At 36.8% G+C, this 20,734-nt stretch overlaps 1 protein-coding gene and 2 long non-coding RNA genes across 3 annotated transcripts; all 3 read right to left on the bottom strand.

The window, feature by feature from the left end:
* Positions 1-1,363: 1,363 nt before the first annotated feature.
* On the bottom strand, positions 1,364-3,563 carry LOC131228759 (UDP-glucuronic acid decarboxylase 6-like; the record flags this gene model as incomplete). The annotated part of the gene is made up of 5 exons (XM_058224622.1): positions 3,407-3,563; positions 3,187-3,264; positions 2,920-3,013; positions 2,436-2,502; positions 1,364-1,420 (listed from the first exon to the last, which is right to left on the bottom strand). Coding segments are annotated over exons 1-5 (423 nt in total), but the record flags the coding sequence as incomplete, so codon positions are not given.
* A 698-nt stretch (positions 3,564-4,261) lies between these two features.
* On the bottom strand, positions 4,262-4,781 carry LOC131229125 (uncharacterized). The gene is made up of 2 exons (XR_009163183.1): positions 4,583-4,781; positions 4,262-4,452 (listed from the first exon to the last, which is right to left on the bottom strand). It is a non-coding gene; the product is annotated as an uncharacterized LOC131229125 (long non-coding RNA).
* A 7,895-nt stretch (positions 4,782-12,676) lies between these two features.
* LOC131229408 (uncharacterized) lies at positions 12,677-20,373 on the bottom strand. The gene is made up of 3 exons (XR_009163313.1): positions 20,305-20,373; positions 19,254-19,298; positions 12,677-12,886 (listed from the first exon to the last, which is right to left on the bottom strand). It is a non-coding gene; the product is annotated as an uncharacterized LOC131229408 (long non-coding RNA).
* Positions 20,374-20,734: the final 361 nt, after the last annotated feature.

Genomic DNA, 20,734 nt, shown 5'->3' with positions numbered 1-20,734 from the left:
GTATTTCTTTTTCTTTTTTACTTTTGATTCACTTATAACATGCTTCACTTTCTTGCTTTTTATGTGGAAGCACTTTGCATCTGGCACGGAACTTGGCTGCCTCCTGTCAAGAAACTTTTTGCATATAGATTATTTGCCAAGTTTGGTGAAAACATCCAGGAAAGTGCATCTTTCTTGTAGTAATATTGGCATTGGCTATGGTTTCTCTTATCCGTGTTTTTTTATTGCTGTATTTATGAGTGGATAGATACGGAGATGTGGTGCTATAGGTTCTTATACACTTCGAACATCAGGTACCTTAACTCAGAAATTGGTGCATATGTGCAAGCACTTAGAAATTGTACATGGGGCATATGTTAACTCAAATTAAACCAAGTTTTGGAACTCATTGTCTCTTAGTCGCAGTCCGAAATCAGATTGGTTGAGCACTCCTAACTTGCAACTTGTGGACACTTGTTTGTTAGGACTGTTGGATACTCATCATGAATAAGCCTAATTTTTGGTTCATAATACATCTAAACTAGGATGCATTTTGAAAAAAAAAAAAAAAATTTCCCTTCTTGTAGTGTGGATGCATTTTCATCAGGACTACTTGGCAGTAAGAGTGAGGTGGATGTAAGTTCTTGAAACCTTAAATTAATCTTGAATCATTTATCTCTTTATCACTTCATTTATATGCTATCGTCAAGGTCAACTTGTAATTCCTCAAAACCTGCTTTACCGTAAGACATTACGATGCATGATGGTTCCCAATAGGTTAAGCTGCATATTATTATTAAGAGTTGGTTGGATATCTTTTATTTTTTGTATATATTGTTAATAGTTGGATGGATGATGAATGTATTTGTGAATGTAAATGAAAATAAAGAACTTATAACACACACACACACACACACACAAACATATGTTATCAATGGAGGATACGTTGTTTAGGGGGGACATGAAATTTTGTAGCTTATGGTATGGTGCCCCAATATTTGTTGTATGTTACTAGTATGTAGTAGTTGGCACACTTTTTGCTGAGTGGTGGAATATCTGGCGGAAGCGCCGCAAAAATGGAAAAGCGCTGCAAAAGGCTATACAAGCGCCGGTGCTAACAAGATCTATACAAGCGCCGCTAAAAATCTTTATACAATTTTAAGAGGGCCCAATAATTTTTTTATATTATTATATATAATTCTATTGAAACCTGCATTTTTTTTTAATATTTGAAACAAAAAATGTTGCAATATAATTAAAACTGAGTATTACACAAAATTTATATTACTATATAATAAAAAAATTTATAATATTTATTACAATAAATTAAAAATGGTCTTGAATTATTAATAAATAAATAAATAAACAAATCCTCTATATGAGTGGTGTCAAAAGGCTGAAGTGCTTGTAAGCCTAAATTTAGGCACAATTGATTAAAATCCTGCACACATTGCAAAAAAATAAAAATAAAAAGGAAGTCAAAAAGTAGCATTCAACAAATTGATGCATGGAAAACAATCAATCCCTTGATCCTCTGTCCTTAAAATGTCAAAAACTATCAAGGCAACAAATGATGTAAGGATGACCAATAGTTCGTTTGCTAAACAATGGCACATTTCATTCCACAAGCCAAGTCATAGACCCATCTGTCATTCCCCATTGATCCTAGCAATGGCTAGGGCCCTCTGGTGCCTATTGTAAAGACCCATGATCCTCGAATGAACTGTTTAAGGACTCTTATTAGTGGCTAACAAACAAACATGTAGTTTAAAGATGTTTAAACAAGAATACAAAAATCATTTCCATTAATCTTGGGTCCATCATAATCAACCAACATGTTCAGTAGACACCTAAAAATTAGTTCATCTCATTTTAGTCAACAGTAATTATAGATATCTAATATATAATTACTTCTAACATGAACTCTTATGTATCTAATACAGAATATTGTTGACTAAAATGAGATGGAACTCATTTTTAGGCATATTCCAAATAGGGCCTAGGCTTGTTCACAAATCCAGACTCTTTCAATCAAGCAAAAGCATTTGATGGCATATGCACAACATAGTAGGGAGCACCTGATGAAATGGGTTTGAATTTGAAACAGTTGAGAGATGGGAACTCCCTCCATTAAAATCCTCCAAATTGTATGTGGATCCATGGGATAGTGCCAACGCCATGTGCCAAATCTAAGATGATGGAAGAAACAAGCAATGATGTCCTCTTGAAATGCCCTGTGGGAAAAGAAGCCTGGGGGAGAATATCTAACTTTAGGAATTGGTCCTCAACCCCCTGAATTCAAGTGATAGAAGTGTAGTTGAACTTAATTGCAAAATGTCAACCAGATGATACACACAAGCTAAAGTTTGTTGCATACATATGAAGGAATGAGTGTGCACACTATTGGATTAGTGCTCTCATTCCTCTCTATGACAAAGAAAACATCTACAACATACCATGTCAAAAACATAACAGAAACTTCGGGTTTGTGTTCCTGGAGCTTGGACCGTCAAGGATTCACCCCTGCATAAAGTCTGAGCCAAATGATAAATTAAATTAGATGTGTGTGCAAATGAATACCAAATGGCTCCTCCATTCCAAGAGACTACGAATAATGCATTAAAGCAATAACATAATGGAAAGACATGAAAAGACAAATTAGGAATTAAAGGCATGGGTTCTTTGAGAAGGTTTAAGGATTTATTCTAGAAATTTATTGGGGCCAGTAACTGTTGAAGGGGCCTCTACAAATATTGTTTCTTGAGTGACCAATAGCCATTCAGAGCCACCTCTAGAAACAAAGTTATCTTTTTTGTATGATGAAATCTAACAGACAGCCTCTAAGGTAATGATTTCATTTGTCCATGCACAGAGGTAGTAATGGCTTGGTGGATGCATTGAATGATGTATCTCAAGGAAAAAAGAAAGAATTAGGAATACCGAAGTGCTTGAGCTATGAAATTGCTGACAACTCGCCCATCATCAATATTCATGCGTGGCCCATAAGTATTGAAAATCCTAGCAATGCGGATTTCTGTTACAGAACAAACCCAAACATCAAGGGCATACATGAGGATTAAAGTCACGTTCTTCACATAACCAATACATTTGTTTATATATCAACAGAGAAATATCATTTCACAAACAACTTAACAGAAGCATCAGAGCTTTTTTTGCAGAAACACAAGGAACAGTGATATCTTTTACCTATGCCATGTTGCCTGTGATAATCAAACATCAGAGTCTCTGCTACACGCTTCCCTTCATCATAGCAACTCCTAACTCCTGCAATACATGCAACATCATTCAACACGAGAGTGTTACATCCCAAATTCTAATAATTAATCATTAAAGAATCAACAAGGAAAGGCATCCACACGAAAAAAAAAACCAGAAAATTGATTGCTAGAAAGAAGAGTAAACATACCAATTGGGTTAACATTTCCCCAATACTCCTCCTTTTGGGGATGTTCAAGAGGATCGCCATACACCTCTGAAGTAGATGTCAGTAAAATCCTATTGAAATTAAAAGTTTTTTCATAAGAAACAAGCATACTTAAAAATCACAAATGAAATTAAAAGACAAATGCCTCTTTCTCCCAGTTAGTATGCCACGTGATTACTACAAGGATGAGGGTCTGCAGAGCAATCCCAGTAATCATTCCACTCCAAATTCCCTTAATACCAAAGACAAGTAAATAAAATTTCACATACAGAAATATAGATTTGTAACAGAGAATCAAGCCCACCATAAATGACAACTATAATACCACTTACTACAAAATTACAGGAAAGCCCCTAATTATCCAAATCAATTTTCCAATATCTATGTGATTGCTAAGAAAGATAAGTGTGCAAATCAAGAACCTAAACATCATTATAGTAATGCTTATCTCCAACACTGCCAATGACATTAACCTGCAATGCAGAGGGGAAACAGGTAATCATTTTATTCATAAATCCATTCTCACAAATCATCACTACCAAAGTTTCAATAGAAGTGTCTTGCCTTTGTCCCGATATCTATAGTTGCGTGACCCACTCTAACCCCTGGTGAAGATTCACCAAGGTTTTTATATAGCAGCCATCTTCCCTAGCCTTATCTATCAATGTACTAAGAGCTTCTGCAACAACCACAAACAAGAATGAGGATCACAGATTCCTTGCCTCAAGCCACAAGAAGGCTCAAAAAATCCTTTAGGAGAACCATTAATAGGGTATTGAGATCCATGCTAAAGGTACATCGCCTTTATCCAAGGTCATGATTTACACACACACACACACACACACACACACACACCACAAGTAAGAATCATTAAATAATTCAATAAGAAAGCACAAGCACAAAATGGATCAGTATGCTTCAGAGTTCATGTTCTAAATAAAATGCATAATGCAACAAAAGAAATTACAAACCTGTATACATTCATTCAATGAATCCAACATGCTCGCACAAATCTCGGTCTCGGGCTCCTGCATGCCAGTTGCAGTCCATGGAATATATACTTCAGTAAGCATGAAAGATTGGATATCAATATATATTAGACAGTGAACACAAAATACAGAACTAAAGATGTTGAGTAGCTGTAAATGTGAGGATTACCTTGTGTAAAGCTTCAACTAGAGCAAGAATTATGTAATCCGATAGCTGCTTGACATAGGACTCATCACGACCTTGTGCTTGCCCCTTCTCTACAGCTAACTTCACTGAGCGTAATAGCTCCGGCATGGCTGGGTATAAATATATGGACCATATCAGAAACGTAAGGAAATCTAAAACAAACAATAACAACAAATGCTTAAAACTATGATTGGAAGATCCGCATCATAACCACATATGATCAATGTAATTCATGTTAGGAAGTCCACTAAGATATGGTCCAAGCTCCTGGGTCAAAAACTATGATTGGAAGATCCGCATCATAACCAACCTGATCAATCCATGGGTAGAACCCCTCCTTCAGCTCATTAGCATAACAACAGAGCATGTTGCAAGCTGTAGCTTTCTCCTCCAAAACACTAGTTTTGATACCTATCTATTTATCCCCAAGAGCAACAACATAACTGGCAGTTAATAAGTTACTAGCTCTCAGATGTAACTGCCAATTGAGGACTACTTCCTCATTATGAATAGTAAGGAAGGTTGCAGTTGTAATTGCTAATCAAGCCCTTCTCTCTCCTCCTTTACCCGGGCTTGGGACCGACAATGCAAGTAGTTGCAATGGCGGAGTTAAAAAAGGGCTTAAGATCCATTTGGTTTGATAAAAATTTATATTCATCAAGATTGATGTGATGACCAAATGGAGCTTAAGACTTACAATACTATAATTATGTACTAAGAATAACAATAGCAAAACTTGCATAAATGTAGTTGTTCTCCTTCGCTTGGCTTCCATCATCTAACACTGCCTCAAAAAACAAGCTAAAAAAGGTAAATGCCCTCCTATTAATGTAGTAAAGAAACATAGAAAGAACAAGAGTTGCATTGAGTTATAAAGAAAATTGATAAGAATAAGAGTAAATCATTTTGGCTAACTTGTTGATTTAGTACTTCCTCATTATGAATATTTTGGCTGGCTGAAATTTTTCTCTTTTTGGCAGTCGGAGAAGTCACCTCGTCATCTAATTAATGTTCAAATGTTTTCCAACTGGAAGCATCACATATACCACATGATTGTTCATCAACAGTCTCCTTCCAATATAACATACAATCATTGGGACAAGCATCAATTTTATTATATTTTAGGCCCAAGTCCCCAATAATCTTCTTGATTTCATAGAAAGACCTTGGTAAGATTTCACCTTTGGGAAGTGCATCATTTAGCAATTCAAGTAACATTGTGAATGACTTGTCGCTCCATCCACCAAGGCACTTTATGTGATATAGTCGAATAATGAAAGAGAGCTTACTAAACTTCTTGCAGCTTGGGTACAATTCCTTATCGGTGTCTTCTACTAATTTGAAAATTTGTTGTGCTTCGGTATTAAGCCCCTATGTAGGTCTATATGTTGCATCACTCTCTTGATCATCCGAGCCCGAAAAATCAAATGCATCATGCAACAATTCGCTTATATTATCATTTGGATCCAGATTAGGCATAGAAGAAGACGCGGCTTCCCTATGAAAATGCCAATAAGTATAACTCGTATTAAATTCGTCACGCACAATATGATCGTATGCTTTTTGTCGAGATACCCAGAAGTTATTATTACAGTTCTTACATGGACATAGGATCTCCCCTCTATCACTTGTATTTGTAAATGCAAAGTTTAGGAATTTCGTAGCTCCACTTAAGTATGCATTACTTACCCTAAATCATTCAATGCAATTAAAGGACATCAAACTATGCATCTTAACCATTGGGCAACAACAACTGGAGGGAGATGTTACTAAGATACCTTAATAAATGAATCCAACTCTTACCCATCACTATGTTCCTCAGCTACTTCAACAAGTTAGTTGAAATACAACGTGAGCTCGAGAAAGCTTCCTGGGAGAGAAACTAGAATGGGTATAAGAGAAATTTAAGGAAGAGTACTAAAGAGAAATTATAATGAAACAAGCACAATTATTGCTCACCCCATAAGCGATAACGATTTAGGTATCTAATAGAATCCCTAATGGTATCTTTAACTAACTAAATCAGTCACCCATCCAAGACTGGATAGATTGTACTACTTTCATGTTCCTATTTAAATGCCCACACCGAAATTCCGGCAGCATCTCCCCCATGTCTCTCTGGATATGTTGATCTTGCATTTGATTTCCATATCAAGTATCCACATAATGTGAGGATATTTCACTTCGCCATAATCACGGATTTGTGATGGACCAAATCCGTCGTAAAACCAAATAAACGACAGCTTTCGTCCGTCGCTCGGTCCGTCGCTGTTTACTGGGTAGTTTTTTTTCGACGAATAAAATCTGTCATTTAATCTGCGACGGATAATGTCCGTCGCCTCATAGTGATGGATAAGATCCATCGTAAAAAATAAAAAATCCGTTGGTAAAATTCAAAAAATTAGTCGTCACTAAAAACATTAGCGACGGATAAGGTCCGTCGCTAATAGGAGTAGGCGACGGACCTAAAAATTGTCGTTGATTTTCAACGGTCAATAATTAGTGACAGACCTCAAATCCGTCGTTGATTTTCAATGTTCAGAAAGTAGCGACGGATTTGGTTCGTTGCTAAAATATCTGTAAATAAAAATAAATATCGATAAATTATTATTATTATTTTTAATCTTACACCTGATAGTCATTCAAAAAATAATTCACACTATTATTTGATAAGAATCCTATTCACAAAATTGGTAACAACTCAATTCAATAAAAGAGGAAATGACCCAAGTGGCCCACTCCAAAAAAAATTCACTTTAACCCTCCTAACTAAACACTTCCCCCTCCTAAACTAGAAAGCATACAAAAGAAATTACCCGGAACTTCAACTGTTGGCTATGCCTTGCCTTGTATTGGCTACTTAGTATCTACTCTTGTTCAACCTTCTTTTGAGCCCTTCCTACATATATTACAAACAAGATTCAATCCAAGAAAAGACTAGTTTAGTCAACCCTTCATATATTTCAAATAACCAGCTCAAATCCATGGAAAGTGAATAGTTTAATCAATTGAAACCAATTAACAAAATAAAAGATTAGAATTCATCCTACCCATTAGAGGTTCAGGTAAGAGCATTTCTTAACTTCATAGCATTCACTGGGAGAGCACAATACAGTTTGAAAAGATCTTTAAATGTTGAAATCAATACACAATAGCACAATGCAATCTGCATTTAATGCACTAATGTCTAACGACATGACCAAATGAAAGTATAGGAACTGGGAAATTCCTATTTTCCAACAATCCGAACTCTTTTACGAGCAGGGATAATGCATCAAGTTCAGCTAAGTTGGATTGTAGGTTATTGTCTAGCCAGTGGACAACTTCTAACCTATTGTGCATGCAACATCCAACTTGTCCAAAAGGTGGGCCTACCATGAGGAGCACCTTGTGCAAAAATCAGCACCATCCATGCATCAAATGAATCCTATATGTATAGATGTCCTGGCCCATAATTCAGGTTGGTATGCTCATCAGGCTGGTCCCACATGCATGTTGACCATTTGGGACCACATGAAGAAACTTGATTTATATACGAAAACATCATGTGTTTGGTCAAGCATAGATTGTCTATTTGAAAGAAAAAAAAAGGAGAAAATGTACCCATTTAAATAGATATCCATGGTTTAGATTCCATGTATATGAGAGATTCACACCAAAGATCCCAACAACCAATGAATAAATAGAGAGGCAAATAGTTCCAGAGCTAAGGAAGAGCTCTGGGTGCAATGGAATAGAAGAAAAGATAAATAGATCCCCAAACATGCATTGCAACCAAAAAAAATACTGTCAGTAGTAAAATGCAAGAATTTGGAGATCAAATTGAAGAAAAGAATCCAATGCATATGCATTTCATTACCAATGTCCTTGTAAAATCTCACCTAAATTAGTTGATTTCAATGACTGTCAAGTTGTGGTAGAGGGAAAAAAAAAAAACCATGATTGTCAGTTGCATTAACATCTTTAGTTTTGCTATAACCATCACCATTGGAGTCAGCCATGTATGTTATAAAAGATACAAAACTTAAAAATGCCCACAAAAGTGCTTAATGCAAGTGCAAGGGATGGTATTTGACTAAAAAAAAAAACCCCCCAGATAACTTTGGAACTAAAAAATAAGGAAAAAAAATAGCAAATTCAATCACATAAACCAAACACGTGCAACCATCCATCACACAAATCGCATTAAAAGAAAAAAAAAAACATTAAACTATCTATTCATTTCCTACTAAAACATGCCAGGTTGGTATGTGTGCAACAAATTATCTCTTTGGTTTATTATCACCACAATCATATCAAAACTTCATACGTGGCTAGTTACATTTGGCTGGAATTCCCCTAATTGCTGGAATTCTCATCCAGAAAAACTAACATGACCCTATTTGGGCAAAAGTTTGCCTAAACTGTATTCTATTAGTAGTAACCATCTTAATTATTTCACTATTTTACTTTTTACCATGCATTTCATAGCCCATTTGTTAGATGTTTAGGGGTGTTGGTCAGTGTGCTTTTGAAGATATGTTCCTACAATGGGACCCATAATTTAGATGCCCTGGATAGCTGTGAATCAATGCCATAGTTTAAAAGCCAATAAAGTTGGATAATGTGATAAAGTTGGTGGGCTCCTCTCTACTAGTGTCTACTAGCAACTCATGGACTAATAAAATAACTCCACGTTACAATTTGAGGGACTCAAGTTTTCAGGACCGACTGAATCGGCTCCCATATCATATTGTTATATATAACACGACATGGAAGTTAAAATACCTAGGCAATCATTATAATAATAAAGAAATGATACAAAGACACAAGAAAGAACTTTAAAAAAAAAGAAAAAAAGAAAAAAAAAAGTACACAATATACAGCTAGATAAAGACCAGTAGCTATATATATATATATATATATATATATATATATAAGAGTGAGAGACTTGAATGAAGTCATCGAGGTTTCAAACAATGAAATGTTAAATGCTTTTTCAAGTAACTCAAGGATTTTTAATGATTCTTGAATAAAATAAAGTGGCCCACTCCCGTAGGCCACGAACTACTGAAGTAAATTCGTTTATTATGCGTATTGATGATGGAAGCTGTTCACTAGGTACAGGTCCCACCATAATTTCACAACTCCAAGAAAAGCACCACTTACCTCTCCTGAGGCGACTCGACTTTACATGCCTGAGTCAACTTGACTCAATCAGATTTCACAACTGTGATAAAAATTAAGAAAAGTTCTTATTTTTTAAGACTTGATTACAAAAGCCTATCTACTTTTTGGTCTATTTTTTAATACAACTTTATTTAGAAATACTTATGAATACATGTATTCCATTTAAAAATACAATGAAAAAGTAGTTTGTTTTACTTTGACTAATGTTTCATTTTTTTTTGTTTTTGTTTTTGTTTTTCCTTAAACACGCACACACACCCCACACACTCATGCTGTAGTGGGATTTCACCACCTATGGATACTCGAACCCTTGATTGGGTGTTGAAACTCCTGAGAGTCTATTGCCCGAGCAAGAGTAAGAGTAAGATCCAAAACTGACTAATGTTTCCTTACGAAAAGGTGTTGTTAAGGTCTTTGAACAACCATCTTGCCACCGCTACCGATCATATTCACAATTGGATCCTAATTTTTTGTGCTCACTTATGTAAGTGTGTTTGGGGCTCAACTTTAGCATACAAAATGATCTATGCAGTCCATTTGTTTTGTAAGGTTATTTCACAGATACTAATCACCTGTGTCTTAGGAAGGTTTCAACTGGCAAGGTTCCAAAAGGTATCCAGTTTGAAGCTAAAAGGCATAAAAAGTGCCTCTTCCAATCTGTTTTACTCGGTCTTCCACTCAAAACAAAATGTTTACTATTGAACCTAGTACTATCTACTACATACTAGTAACATACAACCAATATTGGGGCACCATACCATAAGCTACAAAATTTCATGTCTCCCTAAACAAGTCACCCTACATTGATAACACACACACACACACACACACACATATATATATTCTATATTTTCATTTACATTCACAAATACATTCATCATCCATCCAACTATTAACAACATTTACAAAAAATAAAATATATCCAACCAACTCTTAATAATTATTTGCAACTTAACCTACTGGGAACTGTCATGCACCGTAATGTCTTACGACAGAGCGGGTTCTAAGGAGTTAAAAGTTGACCCTGACGACAACATATAAATGAAGTGATAAAGATATAAATGATTCAAGATTAATTAAAGGTTTCGAGAACTTACATCCACCTCATTCTTATTGCTAAGTAGTCCTGACGAAAATGCATCCACACTACGAGAAGGGAAAAAAATTTGTGCCTGCACTGATACGATCTAGTATGAACGGCTGCCTACGTACCCAATGTTAGAAGATTGAGATCAAGCCACTATGTAGTTCTTAATATTTAAATTAGAACATTTTATGCATTAGCAAAGAAAAAATCAGAACAAATCATAATAGGAATATGTGTACCTTCTGTCATGCATAAGAAGATGAAAAGCTGAAAGAAATCACCAGATTAGTCAAGTAAAACTACTAAATAATTCAAGATAAAGATTTAGTCAAATAATATCCAAAATAACCTCAAACACAATCCACATGTCCTGACCAAATTATAAAAATATATTCTTGACTTTGGAAAATTTTTAAGTAAACTCCTTTAATATCTATGTTTTCGTCAGCACTCTAGGCCAAACGAGAACATCACCCACGTTGCAATCGGCTAGTGTCTTCTCAATGTCACCAACCACATGCGCACTGGGAACTTCAACAACATCCAATATGACTTTGATGCAATCTGGAGGGATGCCTGCATTATCTCTAATCAGATACCCACATGCAACAACTCGACTACAAATATCTGTCAAATGACAGATTTGTTCCACCCGTAGAAGTGGAGGTGGAGGTGGAGCTGATTGAAAAAATGCCTACAATAAATAATTTTTATTATTTTCATAGATAAAATAGTAACTATACATTATTCTTTAATTATTAAAATACCTGAGAACTAGCAGTGCCAGGAGAGCATTGCATTGGTTGAACTAGAGTATTTATTTGATTCTGAACTTCAACCAAACGTTCTCCAATGTTCAATATCATGTTCTTGCACAAGTCAAATTTCTCGTTGATCTTGTTTTCCAAGTACTCTTTTAATACAATCATCGATGCTTTAACCTCAGCAATTTCACCCTTTCTTTCTGTAATTTCATTAATGTAAGGGGTTGAAGCAATAGTGGTAGTTTTTGAAATATGACCCAACCCCCTTACACGTCCTCTATTATCAAGACCACAAACCTAAATGATAATTAGCCATTATTAGTAATGCATGTATATTAGTAACAAAAAATGTTCAGAAAGATAAGTATGTCAAAGTGAAGAGAATGAATGAAAAACCTGTGTAATCAGGTCGTGATTTAAATCATTATGTATACAAGCCAGGTCATTGGAAATTATTTCTTTTATTTTTTCCGTTGTGATGCTCAGCTCCTGTGAAGGGAGAGACCCATCGGATCTAGTATGAGTTGCCAGAAACAATTCAGTTCTCGTGATTTGAGTATCTGGATTTTTTTGTTGCTGTAATTTACAATGAGAAATCATGTTAATTATTCTGTATTCTTAAATTGGATTAAAAGAAATTAAAGTTATGTTAACAACTTACAATCATCTCTGCCATCCTAGCAGATCCCTGTCGACCAGTCGTGTGAGGGAACTTCATCTTTCTTCTGGATTCCTTTCCCTTTCCACGACGAGACTTCGCCTCTTCTGTAGATTCGTAATCAACGAATTTGACCCAATCTTCTAGCTTTAATCTAGTAGGGCAATTTTTTTCCCTATCTCCATCATTATTATACATATCCAAGACAGTTCCTCGTAATCAGTTCTTCCAGTCCTTCCACAAATCATTAGCACGCTTAATTATAAATGTTTTACACTTGTCATTGTTGTCAACATCATATTTGGCCTATATATTTCATTACATAGGGCATTTAGTCAACAACAATTATATTATAAAAATTAGAAAGTAAAACTCATGTATTTAAATGCTTACCAAAATAGTTGACCAAACATTATCCTTGATGGTATCTGGCACAAGCCGCCAGTCTTTGTATGCAATTGGATAATGAGTCCTGATCACATTTCCTAGAAATGAGGTGAATTGATTTTTGTTATCTCTAGTAATTTCTCCAATTGGATTGATTGAAACTTTTATCTTTGTGGTGCTTCCTAGGGCAGAACTAGAAGGCCCTACATACGACATAATTCCTACGAAAAAAAATTAAGATTATTAGTCATTTAACATGTTGTTATACATTATAAAGAGATGACGCTATACACATGCACATGTTTTTGTTGAATTCGAAAAAAAATAAAAAGGAAAATAATCTAATATAGTAAATGTAATTAAATTTACTTCAACCTGATATGAAACTTGATTAGTTTCTTTTCCTCTTCTGAATATGTGGGTTACTTGATTCAATTTCTATATATGACCCTTCTTGTATATCTTCACTAGTTGGGTCATACAGATCATCTATTAAGGAAGGGCTCGAGGAACCTGTAGTCAACCTGGCCTCAAACACTAGCGGATCCTCCCAGCAACGGCGCCAAAAACTTGTTCACTCCCCAAGTATAGGGTTGTGATGTAGTAATAAACTCGGTAAGACCGAGGTCGAATCCACAGGGACTGATACCTGTACGTTATCTGAAACCAAGTAGAACTAGAACTAGACTAAGATGTGATTTAAACCAAATAGAGTTTAAGGAATAATTGTGGAATAATTATCTAAAACTTTAAGGAATTTAAAGGAAAGAAACTAGGAATTCAGAGGATCCACTTGTAGGGATCAGGGAGATCTTTTGCCTGCATCAAGAATCATGGAAATCAAACTGAACTTACTTGATCTAGTCTTCACAAGATGAAAGGTATATGAATTAGAATGGATTTCATCATCTAACCATGCCCAGGAGACAAAGCAAACAACAGGATTAAACTAATTACCAACCAGTCAATAATGTATGAAAATTAGGAAGGGTATCGCCATCCGACCATGCCCATGAGACGATAGTGAACAACAGGGCTTCCTGACGTCATAAACATTAAAAGGGGAAAAGAAATATTCAAAGCCATCGCAGACCCATTGTAATTTCAGTCACAACAGACCATTAAAGACTAAGAAAAATATTCCTTTAATAATCAACTAAAATCAACATCAGTTCAGTCTAAACAAAAGGCACAAGCAAAAAGGCCCCCCATCACGCTGCAAGCTTCACCTCTTAGCCCTAGTTAAGAGGTTCAGCCCAACATAAATGGGCTAGATCCAAAACAAATACAATAGAAAGAAAAGAATAGAAAAAAGAAAAAAACAAAAATTACTTTCCTAGCTCCCTGTCGAACATCCCACGTTGAAGCCTTCCAAAACGAGCCCTCCTGTTGCCTCTCTCTCTATCTGACGTCCCCTATTCAAGCATGCCCCCTTCTCCACGTTTGGAACTCTTTTGATATCTTTTGGAGTGGTGAAAATCGGATTTGGGAAGTTATCGCACGCGCAGCGAAAGCCTTTTCGCAGCCAAGTTCGGGGCTTCATAACTCTCGCGTTTCTTGCATTATTTCTGTAAAATCAGCGTCTCTTGGAAGTGTTTTGGCTGGCCTACACGATGGACGGTTCAGATCTACCATATGATCAAAGATGGTGGGCCACAACTGCCTGGAAAGTCCGATTTCGCGGACGTGCGTAGCCTTTCGCACGTCCGGCGCTGACGTGATCGGTGGGCCCCACAGAGGTATTTTTTGGAAAATCCACCCCGTCCATTGGATTCAGGACGAAATTTCGGTCAAGAATGGGTGGTTTTGAAAGTCCATTGACGCGGCCCAGAGAAGAAATCACCTCAAAAATCGTTTTAAACGTCGCAGGACCGCCTGTTTGTGGCCTCTGTATCGCGCACGTGTGCTTGCATGGGTCCAAAAGTTCAACAAGGTTTTGTAGTAGTCGAGGCCCTCTACACGATGGACGGTTTGGATTGTCCACTGGGACAATGTGTGGGGCCCACTGGCGTCCGAAAAAACGGACAGCGTCCGTCCGTTACACGGCTTAAAACGGTAACTTCCGTGTTTGGGAAGAAGACGCGTCCTGTGAAAAAGTTGTGAGCTTTTGTTAATTCAGTGCAGCTCGCGTCCGTAAACATGTTGTGCACATACGCTGTACATATGGGGCCCGTTATGATCTTCAATCAAAATCCAATCCATTCATTCAATTAGTCCCCCTATTTAAGGCGTTGAGACCAGATTTTAGGCAGCTCCAGATATCAGGCGGGCCCAGAATCAATGGTTTATGGGCTGACCTGTCAGTTGGGGCACTTCCATAGTGATCCGAGGGCTGAAATTTGATATGTACGGTTTATTTATGGCCCTCAGGCCATGTATGAAGTTTCGAACTGATCAGATGGCGAGAACTATGTGATCTTGCATTTTTCACCAATTTCGGGCCTCTTTAACGTGAATAACTTGATTTCTTCGGATCCCTGGTGTGTAATTCCATCGATCTTGGTCCCCTGGAGTCCGTCCCTTGCCTTGGGTGTCATCAGAGCGTCAAATCCATGGTTTAAGCACCCTTTTTCAGTTCATGCTTGTAAATACACTCTGCATCACAAATACAATTAAATCAAGCTATTAAACGGTATCATGCTTGTAAATCCATGCAATAAATGGGTCTGATATGAAATATTTGACCCTCTAGTCGCTTCGAAACATCTAATACAACATGTCAATCATCTCTTGTCGGATCCTTACAATAGAAGACCAGAGCCGCCTGAGATGCATGGATAAATGGCTCATCCTCTTCCTTGACATTCCTTTTAAACCTTCCTAGGTTAACAAATATCAGATTTGTTTCAGGATCTACATAACATCCATTTGAAGTATCTTCGATATGCACCCAATCACAGTAGAACAATATTATCTTGAAGGTGAAGTAGTTTAATTTAAGAATTTGTCTAATGATGCCATAGTAGGTGGCTTCCTATTTTACCAAGTTCTTATCCCTGGCATTCGCCCTGAACATAGTTAAGGCTTTCATAGAGACCCCGCTGTTTTGTATTGTCAAGTTTTTTTCAGAGTCTGATATGCAAAAAACATATCCATTTACTGAGTATGTACTGTATGATGTGGCATCATAGGTAAGACCAGTAGCGATTCTCTTAAATTGTGACATTTCTTCATTTTCTAATTGTTCCCTTAACCAAGCATTGTAGTCTACTTTTTTTTGTACCGATGGATTGCCCCTCCTATTTTGTCCCTTACGTGTTTGGCCACGAATGTATTCATTGTACTTCCTACAATTCACATATAATATAATATATGAATTAAATTTTTACTTTGCATGGTACAATTTAAAAACATTAAGGATAGAAACATAGACTTTTGTCAACATACCCCAGCCATTGAGCATTTTCAGCGTGATGTTGTAATACCCATTTGCGTGCTTGTTGATATTGCACATTAGTAAGAAGATTACTTTTCCCTTTTTTATCGATTTGGAAATTATCGGCATTATCATCACCCTCATCATAGAATATCATTTTCACTCTCTTATGGCTTCTTAACATCTTATTAGGCATGTAGTCCATGCTACATCATGGATTCTTCCAGTATGTAGCATTCAGCAATACAACCCTTTGGATAAGTTTGATTCGTCACATACTTTTTGTATGTTCTCATCATCCTGTACACATTAAAATCAGATATAGATATAAATTTAAAAAAAATCAAAAAAAGAAAATTGATAAATTTTGATAATTAATGTTACCTCTCAAAAGGATACATCCACCGATATCTGACAGGTCCACAAAGTTGTACTTCCTCTGCTAGGTGCACCACTAGGTGTGTCATAGGAACAAAAAAAGATGGGGGAAAATTTTCGAATACACATAATGCTTCCACTATTTTTTTTATATTTTGAAGCTCTTCACAATTAATAACTTTTTAACATATGACGTTGAAGAATCATGATATTTCACAAATGGCGGTGCGCAATGTCTTTTTCTTTCCTAAAAATGAGTGGATCAACAAAACTAGTAGCAATTGCTGCATCACAATGTGATAATCATGCGACTTGAGGGCCTTTAGCTGACAATCCTCTAAATTACACAATGTGTCCAGTTTGCACAATATCTTCTTGGGACTTTCAAATTGCTAGTGTCAGACAAAATATGTTTTTTTTCAGATGTGGACAATGTGAAAGGAGCTTTGGGTAAGAATAACTTGCTGTTTCTTTCTTCAGGCCACATAAACTTTCTTATCTTCATAGCCTGAAGATCCTGACCGGCTTGTAAATCATCCTTAGTCTTATCTTTTGTGTCCATGATTGTTGCAATGAGGTTATCGGTGACATTTTTCTCAACATGCATCACATCCAGATTGTGACGAATGGGCAAATGCTCCCAGTATGGCACGTCAAAAAGGATTGATCTCTTCGTCCAGGTAGTAATGTTGTTCAGGTCATTCTTAGACATTTTCTTAATCTTTCCCACTTGCTTTCCGAAAACGGTTTCAATATTATTCATTTTACGAAATACATCTGAACCTTTCATACGCTTCGAAGCCTTCCTTTTTTCCTCTTTCCCATTGAATCCGGTTCTGTTAGTCTTAAAGTCATGACCTGGTGGCAGGAATCTTCTATGTCCCATATATGCAAACTTCTTTCCATGTCCAAGCCAAACCGATTCCATCTCCTCACTACAAATAAGGCATGCATACTTTCCTCATGTCCTACATCCAGAAAGATGTCTATATGTTGAAAAATCCTGTATTGCCCATAGTAAAATTGCCCTCATTGTGAACATATTCTTACTGTGTGAGTCATATGTCACAAATCCTTCCCACAATGCAAGCAACTCTGCAATCAACATTTGCAAGTAAACATCAATGCCATGTCCTGGACCTTTTTTTTTCCAGGGATCAAAAGTGTTAACATGGTAAACTCCTTCCGCATGCATAAATGAGGTGAGGTATTATACATAACAATCATAACAGGCCAGCAACTATATGAATTGCTCATATTCCCAAAAGGATTGAATCCATCTGTTGCAAGTCCCAAACGAACGTTACGTGGCTCTACAGCAAAATCAGCATACTTTTTATCTACAATCTTCCACATAGACGAATCCACTAGATGATGCATGCAAATATCATCTTGAGTTGACTTTGAATGCCATATCATATTCTCTACAATCTCTGGTATAGTGTAGAGTCTTTTTAACCTCGGCGTTAATGGGAAGTACCTTAGCACCTTACAAGGTACATGGGGGGCAGTTGACCTTACAACACTATTAAATTTCCATCTGCTTGCTCCATATTTTGGACAACACTGCTTATCAACATGGTCCTTCTAGTACAAAATACAATCATTAAGGCATGCATGTATTGTCTCATAGTTCATACCCAATGAACTGATCAGCCTCTTTACATTATAAGTACTATCTGGCAAAGAGTTCTCATTTGGCAAAATTTTCTTGATCAAGTTTAACAACTCTATAAAGCTATTGTCTGACCAACGAAACCTAGCCTTCATACTTAGCAACTCCACTGTCACAGATAACTTTGTATGCTCCGGTTTACACGATGGATATAGGGGTTGTTTTACATCCTCCATTAACTTCCTATATCGATCCTCATCGCCTAAGTCATCATGAGGTTCAATATCATCTTCATTATTAATCTCATCCATACATGCATCTAACTCAATGGGTTGAAAATGACCGAAAGCATCATTCACCAAATCGACCATTCTGGGCAAGACATCTTCATTACGATTATCGACAGATGTCCTCGCACCTGTTTCAAGACGTTGTTCCCCATGGAGAAACCACGTCATGTACGTTTGATCTATGCCATTAAAAACCAAGTGCTCGGAAATGGTTTCTAATGTCATCTTCCCACGTATATTACAACACTTGGCACAAGGACAGCTATGCCAGTCTTCCCCATTTGAATTTTATTTCACGTACTTTAGAAATGTTGCAACACCTTTCATGTATTCAACAATTAACCTTCCTGCCCTCATCCAATTCTTTCATGGTGTCATGGAAGCCATCTCTGGTAACGTGTACATGATGTGTTTAAGTTAGATTACGAATGAGTATGTCTATCTAACTGACTAAATCAGTCACCCATCCAAGACCGGATAGATTGTAGCACTTTCATTTTCAAATTTAAATGCCTACACCGAAATTCTGGCAGCATCTCCCCATATCTCTCCAGATATATTGATCTTGTATTTGATTCCCACGTCAGGTATCAACACAAAGTGACGATATTTGACAATGGAAATAAATGCAAAAAACATATCCAGAGAGAAAAGGAGAGATGATGCATAGAAAAGGCAAGTGCATTTGAATTGCTAAAATAAAAGCATTACATTCTATCCGGTCTTGAACTGTCCAAACAGGGACAATTTAAGGATTTTTATGCACTAAAGAGCACACCATATCTATGCCTAGCCACATAAAAACCCTTAAATGGGTAATTGATTGTCTTAATATATATACAATCACATCAAAATATGTAATCTAAATGAACATAATTCAAAATACAACTCATTTCTAAATGTAGAATCAAAGCAAAAGAACTGGTAACCTGAGTTGTTTTCCTGCAACCAGTCTCACCAAATACTAGCACCACCTATTCTCCATACATAAATAGATAGTTGGAAAGTCTCATCTCCACAGGTGGTAAAATGAAAATTTCAGAATAGGGTTATTCTCTCATTTTTTTGAAGTGTAAAGAACATCTTATGCACTATTATCTTTTGAGGCATTCCAAATGGGTGATTCTTAAGTATCAGGGATGCAGAAATAGTGGACGATTTATTCATGCTCTTGTGAGGAGGTGATTGGCAAAGAACATGCCAATGTAGCATGGATGTGCTAGATCCAGGCCATTCATCAGGTGGGGCAACCTATGAACATCCCCTGGTGCAAAAAAAATAATGTGAGCCACCATCCATTCATCAGATTGGGCCACATCAGTATGAGAAAAATGGACTCCAAGAAAATGATCAACGGTCTATATTCAAGATACAAACATGATCCACTTGATGAGTGAACTAGCCTGATTTTTGGGCCAGGGCATGTTCTTGGTGGGCCCACCTGAGACATACACATGACATGATGGCACGAATCCCATTAAGATTTCTGTACATCTGATGTATGATGCATGCAACGGTCCATCCATTATTTACCTTTTTCTAATTCATCTTCGTCTACAGCTTTTGAGGAAAATACTTCACAAGAAGTGGGCCCAACTTTGATCTCTAAATAGGAAAAGAACACCAAAAACAGCAAAATAAAATAAAATAAAATAAAATAAAAATAAAAAAATAAAATAAAAAATAATCACCATTAAGCCTTATCCCAATTAATTGGGGATAGCTACATGGAACCTATTCTACCATTCCAATCTATCAAGGGCCAGACCTCTACTTAAGAATCACCCATTTGGAATCACCCATTTGGAATAACCATTGGTGCTGGGGTTCCAATCATGGGGGTTCCGAATCCAAGGGGCTCCGAATCATGGCGTTAGGAGAGAGAGATTGAGAGAAAACCACCACTATCAATCGATTGAGAGAACCACCACTATCAATCGACTGAGAGAGAGAGATTGAGAGAGAGAAAGAAAGCATTACCTGATGTTCATGAAGATATCGACAGGAAGAGAGAGGTGGGAGAGATCTCTAGGAAGGGAGAGAGGAGAGCGTATGAGAGAGGGGTTGAAACAGAGACTTGTTAGGGTGCCCTAACCAGTCCGCAAAGCTCAAACGTGGATTTCATGCTAAAGGAGGCATGCTCACGTGCGCACCTTTACACATGCGCACCTTTGCACACGTGTCATGGGTGTTGAATCCGAACAGTCCATAAGATTTATAATCCCATGAAATCCAAGAGCGTGAATTTTCACCCTGATCTAAGATTCCGGTGGGCCATAGAAAATAGAAATGCAAGTCAAGGGAAGAAACTGTTTGCATTTTTCATGGCCAACTGAAGTCTTGGTTCAAAGTAAAAATTGATACCAGGGGTTTTATGAGGTTCTGCTTCATATGGACCATTCAGATTTTA

Source organism: Magnolia sinica, chromosome 16 (genome assembly GCF_029962835.1).
Source record: "Magnolia sinica isolate HGM2019 chromosome 16, MsV1, whole genome shotgun sequence".
NCBI lineage: Eukaryota > Viridiplantae > Streptophyta > Magnoliopsida > Magnoliales > Magnoliaceae > Magnolia > Magnolia sinica.
The sequence above is the reverse complement of the archived record's forward strand: the minus strand, read 5'-3'. Positions and strand labels throughout refer to the sequence as shown.